The sequence below is a fragment of the Dermacentor variabilis genome, chromosome 11 (genome assembly GCF_050947875.1).
Source record: "Dermacentor variabilis isolate Ectoservices chromosome 11, ASM5094787v1, whole genome shotgun sequence".
Lineage (NCBI taxonomy): Eukaryota > Metazoa > Arthropoda > Arachnida > Ixodida > Ixodidae > Dermacentor > Dermacentor variabilis.
Window position 1 is genome coordinate 9,865,586 of NC_134578.1, and position 13,154 is coordinate 9,878,739.

Consider the following 13,154-nt stretch of genomic DNA (forward strand, 5'->3'; position numbering starts at 1 on the left):
GCTGTCAGTTGAAAAACTCCTTGTAAAGCCAGAAAACCCCTTCTCCAGTACAGGGCGAGAACGGGCAGGTTCAGCCCATGGTGTGCGCGGTCGATGGCTGCGATCCGGAGCACAATGACAAACGACAGCTTGTCCGCGATAACAATAGACACGCCATCCCAAATCATTTTTTGAGTCCGACCAATTTCGTCGTTCCCAATACGTAGAAAGGAGGCGTTAAACCTGGTCTAGGTTTAACGCCTTTTTTCTATATATATACGTATGGCGTATTCTAAATTCTATACTAAAACGGGTAGCAAGCAGTGTGGGACGCCCTGATAAACACCCGACCACTGAGTATTGAGGGTGACTAAAGGGGGCCCAAAACGAGGGGATGCACCACTCGTGCGTTATTTATGCATACAAGCGCAGCCTTTCCCGCTACGCTGCCTATGACGGCATTAACGCGCTGGTTATGTCACGTCGGGCCTCGCGCAAACAAATTAAGCGCTGGAACTTCCCTGAACGACAGCTGTCGAAGATGTGCATAGCCCTGAAAACCGGCCGGCGTCGTGCGGAATACATAAGTTCGGCAATGTAAATATGTTCACTTCTCCGCTTGTACACCTCACATATGTATACATAAATAACGCATAATACATCAGCATACCTACCCCCCCCCCCCCACACGCACACACACGCGCACACATCATTACCACGCATAACACATTCCGCACCACCCCGACCACCATCTAATGCTACCCATATTTTGGGCAGTTCCAGGTCAGGAAGGTTTCGCTTAATGTTTATGTCCACCTGGAAGTTCGTTTTTTTTTTCTCGTTGAGTATATTTTCCCAGATGAACTATCGGCGCATTTTTTCAGTGAATAATTTCTTGCGCCTCCTTTCTATTTAAAGCTGAATGTCTCGTCGACTTGCTGGAGTCGAAAGGCGTTATATACCTGAAAATCCTGCTCTTCAGCACTGTAACTGCATCTAATACACAGAATTACAATGTTTGCAAAAGCAGTCTCCAGCAAGTGTGCACGCCACACGGCGCCGGATGCAGGAATTGAAAGTCAGTGCATCAGAGAAGCCAACAGGAGACAGAATAAGACTTTACTTTAAACGTTATGCGGGTACGTAGCTCCGAGAAGAAACAAAGGAATATGTACGAATGATAAGATCTTGCAAGCCATTGCGCAAAAAAAGAAGAATTAACCATAAAAATAGTAAAAAGAAAAGGGGAATTCAGAAGCAAGAATTGACTGCAAGGTATAGTTAGCCCCCGACTCAACTCCTGCGGGACCCGCCGTGGTTGCTCAGTGGTCATGGTGTTAGACTGCTGAGCACGAGGTCGCGGGATCGGACCCCGGCCACGGCGGCCGCATTTCGATGGGGGCGAAATGCGAAAACACCCGTGTACTTAGAATTTGGTGCACGTTAAAGAACCCCAGGTGGTCGAAATTTTCGGAGTCCTCCACTAAGGCGTGCATAATCAGAAAGTGGTTTTGTCACGCAAAACCCCATTTTCCAATTTTTATTAACTCCTGCGGGGACGGTAGAGTATCCGTCTCCAGTGCAAAAGGACCGGGATCCAAATCCCGGTGCAGCGCAATTCTCCATCGGAAAATACAAAAAAAAACGTGTGTTGAGAAAATTGCACAAACAGGCCTGGAGTGCGGCCTGATCCCGGTGACCAGAACCGGTAACGCACTCTCTCACCAGAGCAGGATTGGCCACCCTGGTGCAGTACTGGGCCACAACCTCCTATATGAATACAACAATAAAACCCCGGCCCTCAGTCCCCAGCAGCCGCGAAGCAACTGACCACGGCGGCGGTCAGATCTGTGACGCTGCAGAGGGTGCTAAGAATACCTGGCTCCGGACAGGCCGCCATTGGAATCTGAACCTGGCAACGTTTAACGTTAGAACGCTATCTAGCGAGGCGAGTCTAGCAGTGTTATTGGAGGAATTAGAGGGTAGTAAATGGGATATAATAGGGCTCAGTGAGGTTAGGAGGACAAAAGAAGCATATACAGTGCTAAAAAGCGGGCATGTACTGTGTTACCGGGGCTTAGCAGAGAGACGAGAACTAGGAGTCGGATTCCTGATTAATAAGGAAATAGCTGGTAACATACAGCAATTCTATAGCATTAACGAGAGGGTGGCAGGTCTTGTTGTGAAGCTTAATAAGAGGTACAAATTGAAGGTGGTACAAGTCTATGCCCCTACATGCAGTCATGATGACCAGGAAGTCGAAAGCTTTTATGAAGACGTGGAATCGGCGATGGGTAAAGTCAAAACAAAATACACTATACTGATGGGCGACTTCAATGCCAGGGTAGGCAAGAAGCAGGGTGGAGACAAGTCAGTGGGGGAATATGGCATAGGCTCTAGGAATAGCAGAGGAGAATTATTAGTAGAGTTTGCAGAACAGAATAATATGCGGATAATGAACACCTTTTTCCGCAAGCGGGTTAGTCGAAAGTGGACGTGGAGGAGCCCGAATGGTGAGACTAGAAATGAAATCGACTTCATACTCTGCGCGAACCCTGGCATCATACAAGATGTAGACGTGCTCGGCAAGGTACGCTGCAGTGACCATAGAATGGTAAGAACACGAATTAGCCTAGACTTGAGGAGGGAACGGAAGAAACTGGTACACAAGAAGCCAATCAATGAGTTAGCGGTAAGAGGGAAACGAGAGGAATTCCGGATCAAGCTACAGAACAGGTACTCGGCTTTAACTCAGGAAGAGGACCTTAGTGTTGCAGCAATGCACGACAATCTCATGGGCATCATTAAGGAGTGCGCAATAGAAGTCGGTGGTAACGCCGTTATACAGGAAACCAGTAAGCTATCGCAGGAGACGAAAGATCTGATCAAGAAACGCCAATGTATGAAAGCCTCTAACCCTACAGCTAGAATAGAACTGGCAGAACTTTCCAAGTTAATCAACAAGCGTAAGACAGCGGACATCAGAAACTATAATATGGATAGAATTGAACAGGCTCTCAGGAACGGAGGAAGCCTAAAAACAGTGAAGAAGAAACTAGGAATAGGCAAGAATCAGACGTGTGCGTTAAGAGACAAAGCCGGCAATATCGTTACCAATATGGATGAGATAGTTCAAGTGGCTGAGGAGTTCTATAGAGATTTATACAGTACCAGTGGTACCCACGACGATAGTGGAAGAGAGAATAGCCTAGAGGAATTCGAAATCCCACAGGTAACGCCAGAAGAAGTAAAGAAAGCCTTAGGAGCTATGCAAAGGGGAAAGGCAGCTGGGGAGGATCAGGTAACAGCAGATTTCTTGAAGGATGGTGGTCAGATTGTTCTAGAGAAACTGGCCACCCTGTATACGCAATGCCTCATAACCTCGAGCGTACCGGAATCTTGGAAGAACGCTAACATAATCCTAATCCATAAGAAAGGGGACGCCAAAGACTTGAAAAATTATAGACCGATCAGCTTACTGTCCGTTGCCTACAAAGTATTTACTAAGGTAATCGCAAATAGAATCAGGAACACCTTAGACTTCTGTTAACCAAAGGACCAGGCCGGATTCCGTAAAGGCTACTCAACAATAGACCATATTCACACTGTCAATCAAGTGATAGAGAAATGTGCAGAATATAACCAACCCTTATATATAGCTTTCATTGATTACGAGAAAGCGTTTGATTCAGTCGAAACCTCAGCAGTCATGGAGGCATTACGGAATCAGGGTGTAGATGAGCCATATGTAAAAATACTGGAAGATATCCATAGCGGCTCCACAGCCACCGTAGTCCTCCACAAAGAAAGTAACAAAATCCCTATAAAGAAAGGCGTCAGACAGGGAGATACGATATCTCCAATGCTATTCACAGCATGTTTACAGGAGGTATTCAGAGGCCTGGAGTGGGAAGAATTGGGGATAAAAGTTGATGGAGAATACCTTAGCAACTTGCGATTCGCTGATGATATTGCCTTGCTTAGTAACTCAGGAGACCAATTGCAATGCATGCTCACTGACCTGGAGAGGCAAAGCAGAAGGGTGGGTCTGAAAATTAATTTGCAGAAAACTAAAGTATTGTTTAACAGTCTCGGAAGAGAACAGCAGTTTACGATAGGTAGCGAAGCACTGGAAGTGGTAAGGGAATACATCTACTTAGGGCAGGTAGTGACCACGGATCCGGATCATGAGACTGAAATAACCAGAAAAATAAGAATGGGCTGGGGTGCGTTTGGCAGGCATTCTCAAATCATGAACAGCAGGTTGCCACTATCCCTCAAAAGGAAAGTGTATAACAGCTGTGTGTTACCAGTACTCACATATGGGGCAGAAACCTGGAGGCTTACGAAAAGGGTTCTGCTGAAATTGAGGACGACGCAACGAGCTATGGAAAGAAGAATGAGGGGTGTAACGTTAAGGGATAAGAAAAGAGCAGATTGGGTGAGGCAACAAACGCGGGTAAATGACATCTTAGTTGAAATCAAGAAAAAGAAATGGGCATGGGCAGGACATGTAATGAGGAGGGAAGATAACCGATGGTCATTAAGGGTTACGGACTGGATTCCAAGGGAAGGGAAGCGTAGCAGGGGGCGGCAGAAAGTTAGGTGGGCGGATGAAATTAAGATGTTTGCAGGGACAACATGGCCACAATTAGTACATGACCGGGGTAGTTGGAGAAGTATGGGAGAGGCCTTTGCCCTGCAGTGGGCGTAACTAGGCTGATGATGATGATGATGATAGTTAGCTCATGATCACACGATCTTGCGCCTTGCACTGTCGGCAGTGCAATGTAACCTTGTGTTTTCCCAGTGTCAAATGCTCTTCAAGTACCGAGACAAGAAAACGAGAGCCACATTAAAATCATTTAAGGTAATAAAATGAAATGAAATGAAATGAAATTTGAGGATGAGCGCTTCAAAGGTAACTGTGTCAGCAGTTCTGCCTTGAATGTATGCGCGATGAAAGTGGTGCAAGATGTCTTTCTGTTTGTACTGTTTTCTTTTTGTAGCTGTCTCACATCGTTGACCTTGTTCTCTGTGCAAAATTGAAATACAAGACGTTTGAATTAAAAGCACTGGTCAGCGCCATCTGTTTGCCTCTTATTTCGTCTCGTCTAATACTGCTGTTTTCATTAAACCATGCTTAAGCAGAACCTCAGAATCTGGTTTATATTGCGCCGTGTGCGCCTTAACCACCTTAAATATTTCATAACTTGGGCGACAACCTGACACGAGGCTGCCTGCATCGAACTGCACGCAGTCTTGCCAGTGCGATCCGTGATGGACGTGGTAAATTGCTCTGGTGAATTTGTGTTTCACAGATTAATTTCTGTTGAAACCGACTTCCGCCAAAGAAGACAGCATGCCATATAAAATATTTGTTTCAGTTTAAACAGAAAACACTGAGTCCTACAGTCTCTCATACTGTACTTGAAGATTAATATATTTACTTGGGGAGAAAATTCTTCAGGGCCTTTTCAGTAAGCGCAAGTTATGGTAAATATTATTTCGATATATATTTATATATCGTTGTATAGACATATATATTCGCTTCAAATGATGTGGTGGCTCCTTATGACTTGTACTTGGTTGTTTTCGCGGCAATTCATTTGATCTAACCTGCTAACTAACTACGCTCAGATTATCAAGCTCTGCGTGTCTCTTGAAAAACACGAATCCGAATCCGCAAGTCGCCAACCTGCCTGACAAAGCAGTGAAACTGCCTGGAGACATCACGAATGGGACGCAGTACTGCAAGAAGTATTTCCCTACGTACCCGAAGGCCTCCTATGATGAGGTAAGACGATTTAATTGCCGTTGACAAATTTCTACCGTCTAGGATAAATGTTCGATGTGTGTAAACAGAGCGTTACTCACGTTTTCTTTATATTACAAATTATTTGAGTTTTCTTATTAATGTATGCTTGATTGCCTTTTTGCGATAGAAGGCCCAGGTATTTTCACCTTCTGGTTTTCTACATGAAGTAAGGGAGTATCTATAAGGTTCTTAACTCTGTAGAACCATAAATTCTGTTTCCTCCTTCAAACGTGAAATATACGCACTACTGGTGATGCGGCAAGAAAGCGGCTGTTTGAGGGAGATTGAAAAAAAAAAAAAGGAACTTAAATGGGGAAGTAAGACAAAGAAAACTGCAACTCATACAAATAATATTAAGACAGAATATTTATAAGGGGAGTGATCTTGTTGGGGACAAAGGACGATCTATAAAAGGTTAGCAAATTTGGAGATATTATTATTATTGAAATTCAATACGGAATTCTGAGAACGAAATCAACAAGGCACCTTTTTTTTTGGCGCAGATATACTCTCAAACAACCAAGCCAAGTATTCTAGTAACTGAGGCCAAATGCGGAGTCGCCGAAGGTATTAATATTTTGCGGATTTACTGACTGTCGGGATACGTCGATGCAAGCTCCTTCGGTGTAGATGCTCGCACTCATGACAATGAATCGGGAGCGCACCGCGGTGCCTACGTCTCCTGCTTGTCTTTGCCTGCTGCCGCTGAAATAAGCCTAAACTTTTCTTCTTTATTCACACATATGATGCTATATCGCTTTCACGACGGCATGATAATGATAGTTACCGGGAAGACACTACGATACTACGATAGGTATTCGATAGTTGCGATGGGCATGTATATACCACAACAATAGGTACTCTCTCCGCGTTAGGATTTATGGTTTCACCAGACTATCCAAGAGAGTGGGCCATCCTTAGGCGGCATACACACCAACTAACGGCGCAGGTCGAGCGACCAAGTTGTTCGCTATGCGACGGTCGCAAATGGTCGCTTTAGTCGAAACGTGACCGTTGCGGGTCAGAGGCTCGCGATTATATTTTACAGCGAAGCTGTTTACCTCTACCGACGGGCGATTCTTTCGTGGCGGTCCTCAGAAAACTCGGCTTTCTAGAAATCGACGATTTAGCGCAAAAAACACATGTAGCGTACGCGCACACGGGCGGCATGGTGTCGCTAAGCGTGATAGATCGCGGCAAGAGTCGCCAAACAATAAGTTGGCGCTGCTATAAGGTTCCTGCGTAGAAGCCAGTGGGCGTTAATGCGAGGTGCATCTGAATACGTATGTCTCGGTTTACGTATAAAACCACACATCGTATGTAACGTATGCACGCTGTGAATATGAACTGTGGGTAGGCCACGCAAAGTAAGAACTCTCGAGGAGCAACGCGAATATGATGTACGTTAAGGTTAAGCGGATGGTAATAGCTTCGCTGGTAATCCACCTTCACAGAGTGGATTGGGCCTTCAGAATTTTTCAGCTCCGCAACTGGAGTCGCAAGAATGCCGAACCGATCAGCGGCGCAGGGGCTGGATGTCGTTATACGCCTGCACTTTAGTGGCGCATGGCAGCTGCGGCAATCCGAGCCGACGCGAATGGCGCGAATGCTGTCGCGAGACATTTCAGTGCGGAGACAAGACAGGCGGCGCGGTATTTGGCGGTGCGACACATCGGTCGCCTCGAGTCGCTCCTCCGTCGCCAGTCGCGGTAGGTCAGGCGACGTCTGTCAAACGGCGGTTTCAATGCGGCCTTCGTGACAATCGGGGCCCGTTCGTTTTACCGAACAATCTAGCAAACACGTGTTCATTAAAGGCATCGTTTTCGCATGCAGACCTCGAAGGATGTACAAAGTCTAGCGCGTCGCGATAACGTATACTTCATTGGATGCAGATTTTTAAAGCATCTTCCCAAACGTCCGTTGCATTGAACACATCTACATTTCCCCTTCGAGCTAAAAGTGTTGTCTCTTTCACTACAGCGGGAGTCTGACCTGCTTCAATGCCAGTGGCGGTGCCGTTTGAAATCTGAAGGAGGACTGTCATATTACGCGCTCACAGAGGCACTCGATGGAACCCCTTGCAACAAATCTAATTCAAAAATGGTAACAACCCATTGGTATTTCATTTTTTTAGGCCCGAACTTTCATGAACCATGGGCCACGTAGCATCTAGTTCACTGGGAAAACTCAATATCCGCTGCTGCTAATTTTAACCACACCTATCAATATGACAATGATCATAGTTTATTTAGCCTACTGAAAGATAACGGCATCTCTCAGTTTTCATAAATCATACCTCTTTTTGCATCGACCTCAGCCAATCTAATCCTGCAAACCTCCTTGATTCATCATCTACACGAACGTCAGCCGCATGAGACATCCAGTCTAAAAACAACGGAAGTGCAGGAAAATTATTTTTGGGGATGGAACTGCTGGTGCCATGTTTACAACATTCATGAGATTTTTTTACATAACGCGGTAGTGTAAACTTGCTGTTATTGTGTTCACGTGGAGGTAACCTTCTCGGTTACGGATACATAAATCATACAGATCCCATGCATTAGAGTGCTACACGTACTCGCTGATCAGGGTTGGAAACTCACTCTCGGGGAGGTAGTATATATATTCTTTAATTGAGATTATTCACTCGGTGAGACTGACGGCGACGACACGGCAAATCTCGGAGAAGTGGGCAAAGATTTTTTGCTTTATAGGTTATAGAAAATGGGGTTGAATGTGTGAGAAGCGCTTGCTATCGCAAAAAGCAGCTGCCACCACTTCCTTCGTTCTATGAACGACACAAAGCCGAGTGAGTTGGTAAAAATTATTGGTTTGAAGAGCTGGGCGTCTAAAACAGAAACAGAAGGAAACGTTCGTGTACTCCTTTTCAATCTTCACTGTCCGACGGTTGTAAGTTAACTTTGCACGAGCGTCTTTGACTCGATGATTGTCTGAGCACGTCCCTACACTCTCTCTCTTCCCCTTCTCCCTTCCCCCAGCGTAGGGTAGGAAACAAGACTCTTCACTGGTTAACATCCCCGCCTTCCTTATATCCTTCTCTCTCTCTCTCTTGCTCCAAGAGTGCCCACACCGTAAATCCCGCAGGATGGAAGACTATCTTTCTCGGTGACAAATATCCTTGGATCACGGCATTACGCGTCCAACCTACAGAAAGGCACAATAGCCCTGCAGCAGTGCTTGAATGACCGACTGTGAGGCATCGCTGAGCATGCCGATTCGCGCATGATTATATAGCATGTGCAGTTAGGTGTAGCCGTACCCGCGCCCTGCACAAGGGTGACGCCGACGTATTTGTATAATGCCTGGTGCCCTGCCTTCCTCTCTGTTCCTTTCGTAGTCCAGTGTTCATAGAGTGATTAATCGGTTCAGGTAAATCTCGGTAATGCTCCCTACCTTTAATTTGCACGCCCCCTCCCCCCTTTATCTTTTTTCCACATATCTCCAGTCTGATTTGTTTTTACCGGTTGCATCATGTAAGTATAAAGGTTTGGCAACTTCTTTGGTAAACATAACTTTTTTGGTGACTGCTCTGTCGGTAACGACTTCGCTGACAAGGCTACCTCGCCTGCCCCAGGCACCCGCACCCGGACGTTTCACAAGGCTGGCCAGGCAAAGGAAGAAAAATTAGTTTGCTTTCCCGCACTACAGGAACTTTCAGGAGAAGAATGGAAAGCGTGGAGAGTTGGTACATTTTTGGAAAACTACTATGTGCGTACAGAGAACGCAGGACTGTTCATATTTTTCTCTTTTATAGTCCCTCAGCGCCTGTCTTGTGTCTTAAAGGTGTAATACAGTCAAGAGCCTGTATGACGAAGTGCTTGGCGCGTCCGAAATCCTTCGTTATTCAGGTCACTTCATTGTAAACGACGCGCAGCGAACATCTAGAGACGTTTCGCCACCTATCGTGCTTTTGTTCGCTGTCTGTTAGCTTCCATAGCTGTGATGAGATATCACTGTACTTAGCTGGCGTTTGCAAATGCGTTTTGGTATCGGAATGGTTGATGGAGCAATATGCGAATCTTGTGGACGACAGCGTTATTGTTGTACTAGCTGGTCTCCCTAAGGTTTTCATAAATGAGATTGTTGAAACCACGGCAGCTAACCGTCGCTGGCATGAAGTAGGAATCTGCGCGCTGCTAAAGTTTTTGAACTCGACCGGCCTGAGAAATCATTTGTTGTCTTGCTGTCGGCACCCTTTTAAGTCGATGCAGTGACCACTGTCTCCCAATTTCCGTCTTTTTATGCCCTTTCCCTCAGCCTTAGTATACAGCGGCAAAACGGGCGCTCCCAACTTTTCCTCAACTACAGGTGTTCTTTACTCAACACTGTTCCTTCTGTAATCTTTTCTTTCTTTGATTTTTCTTCCTGAGCCTTGTTTCACTGTCGCTATTTTCAAAGTGATGACGTTTATCTCTAGCTACTATGGCGTACAGACAGTTTTATTCTCTAGAAGTATGGAAGTTTCTGGTCCACTACTTCTACACAAGATCATTTTCAGTAAAAACTAAAAGTACATTCGTCTTCTTTAATAAACTAGCGCATGGGTTCTGAGGTGGTGTTCTCTCCATCTTCCTCCTTCCATTTTTATCCCTCTGCGTTTGTCAGATTACCTTGGCGCATGCACTTCGCTGACCTCATCATGGTACATGATGAGGTCAGCATGGTACAGCCGCAACAGATCGCGCATTGGGAGGCTCCATCTTGGAAACGACTAATGCGCCTTCTCTAGTTCAATCATTGATTGTTTACGATTGTTTTTACGCTTGTTTCAGCTACTACATTCACACTCGCTATCGCAACGTCATGTTAGTGACTTTGCTTCATCCCGACATCGGCTTTATTAACTGCGATCAAACCGGAGAGTATACGTTTTTCACCGGTAAAAGTTAAACATATTCAATAATATTACTATAATTTCTGGAGGATGAACCGAAAAGATTATGATGAAACCGACGAGTAAGAGCTCGATTTTCGAAAGGCCAACGCTCAGAAAAATCGTGCGCTCAGGATATACTTCTATCTTGATCCTAATTCTTTTTTCATGTTTTCTTTTTTCTTCCAGAAATGCAAGGACAGCATTTGTATAGAAAGTTGATGGCGGTCAGACATAAAATAATGTACGTCGCTAAAAACATTTCCAATTGCAGTTTGTGGTGAAAAGAGAGTCGATTCAAGCGATATAAACAAATAAAGAGCCGTTCTGGTTAACACAACAAGTGGGCTCTTTCTTCGTCTGTGTTCTCTTTGCGTTATGTTGAAAAAGTTTGTTGAGTCTAGGCAGTAAAGGCAGTCTTACGTGTACAATACAGTATAAACCGTAATATAAGTCGAGATTTGTTCCTGATAAAGAAAGACAGCTTACGTCATTCCTTGCTTTATATGGCCGTCTTTAGCACATTGTGAATCATCGTCTGGCCAAGTAAAAATCAGGTGTAGAACAACATTCTGGGCAAACCTTTGGACCGGTTTATACGGTAAATGACATCATGCTTTCCACTGCCATCGCTACTTTCTCGAGGCACGAGGTCCATTACATTCATGCTACGATATTTTAGGATGCAGGGCATGTCACATCGACCCAAAATCCCGGCCGCAGCAGCTGCGTTTCGATGAGAGCGAAATGCAAAAGCACCCGCGTCCCATGCATTGGGGGCACCTTAAAGATCCCCTCGTAGCCAAATTAGTCCGGAGTGCGCCACTGCGGCGTGCCTCATGATAAAATCGCGGTTTTGGCACGTAGCACCCCAGAGTTACATAACATATGGACCCCTTATTGTGCCACTGCTCGATATGATGTACGAAAACAACAAATGTACAATGCAATGCGAACCATTTATCTGCCGGAAGATTTCACTCACATAGTCATTCAATTGCAAAGGTCATCGATTAGATTTTAGCTTAAATAAACATACCCCTCACTGCTCCAAGAGGCCGGCTACAGGTCGCGAACGCTTGTTTTTGTTAACGGGCTGTTTATTAGTATACTTTAATTTCCTACGCATTATTCTTTAAAGTGTTAGGCTTAGGTTTTCCTCGTTTACATCTTGCATCATTTATTGTGGCTCTACTGTAGCGCAGCGGAACAAGGCAAAGTCTTCTGTAGGCCACAGACACACAGCGCACTTTAAGGGCTCCTCGAGCACTGCTATTCTCGAAATGCCTTAGGCGGGCACATTCAGCTCTATGACCGTGGTTCGTATTTAGGCGACGGCCCTCCGTGTCCACGGTAAAGACAGCCACCGCATCTCGAAACGCCTCTTCGATGGACATTCTAAATGCAACTCAGAAGTTCACGCGGTTCATGCGGGTTAAGTGTTTGCAGACAGCTGCCGCATATGCCAAGAGGAAGCAAGGTGGCCTTGAGCTACAGGGCGTTCCTATATTACTCCCAAGTGTAGCGCTTGCACGCTGGGCGTACAAAGTTTTCAGGGTTCTCTGTAACAACTCTCCGTAAAGCGGCCTGTCGCCATTGGTCCATCGCTAAGGATTGAAAGTAAGCCGCGATATTTGAAACAGCTGGTTCGAAATAAAAATGGGGAAGTATGAGAACTGTATCAAATCCAACACGCCCAAAAAACATAATAAAGTGCAAGTCATTGTTGCAGGGGTCAGTTTTTTTTTCTGTTCGGAGTAGTATTTGACGCTTTCATACATCAGTTACAACAATCATACAGCAGTCATACGCAACCGCGACATCTTAAGATGAACGAAAAAAAAAAAGAATCACTAAGGTAGTTCTGTAGCATGCTTACGAATTCTTTCAATTTGATTTCTTCGCGGGAAGTAAGGTAGGTTACTGGTGGAGAAAGTGAAAGCGAGATATTGCTTTCCTGAATTTGACGCTCTAAGTGATGTGGCCGGTGATGGGTCTGTGGCGAGATCGGTGCAGCTATTTTCTTTTCTTTTCGTTATTTTTCGTGAACAGTGTTCTCATGGTATTTCTACATATTTTGGTTGACTTTTTCCGCATGAAATTGTCCACATGAAAATTTGTCCTTTACATTTTAAAGGATAATAACCTTTCTTTGTTGGAGTCTCATAAAGAGGGGGGTTTGGTTGTCTTGTCGCAAAATTGTTTTTTTTGAAAAGGCACGTGCTGCTGTCAGTAAGAACTTTATACATTTGCCTAATGTCGCGACGAGGGTCAAAAAGAGGGCCTTGGCACTATGCCAGGATTTGCATCTTGATGGCCCCAGGAAGCGTATGCTAGCCACGAAGAAAGGCACCTGTCAACGTTCTTTTCCGCTAAGGTGCATAAAGTAGACGTTTCTATAAGGGTAATTGTAACTGAAAGAGAGTCTTGGCAAGGGAAAATGTCAAAATTTCTTTAGAAACA

At 45.1% G+C, this 13,154-nt stretch overlaps 1 protein-coding gene across 4 annotated transcripts in view; it reads left to right on the top strand.

Moving 5' to 3' along the window:
* Positions 1 to 11,027, top strand: part of LOC142564956 (venom metalloproteinase antarease-like TserMP_B) — a 32,358-nt gene extending 21,331 nt beyond the window's left edge. For 3 of the 4 annotated variants that reach the window (XM_075676171.1, XM_075676170.1, XM_075676173.1), the window contains 3 exons: positions 5,620 to 5,776; positions 7,778 to 7,900; positions 10,881 to 11,027. In XM_075676171.1, coding sequence (XP_075532286.1) covers positions 5,620 to 5,776; positions 7,778 to 7,900; positions 10,881 to 10,913 — 313 coding nt within the window. In that variant the 3' untranslated portion in view covers positions 10,914 to 11,027. The remainder of the gene's footprint in view (positions 1 to 5,619; positions 5,777 to 7,777; positions 7,901 to 10,880) is intronic. The other variant, XM_075676172.1, reaches the window with a different exon arrangement.
* Positions 11,028 to 13,154: the final 2,127 nt, after the last annotated feature.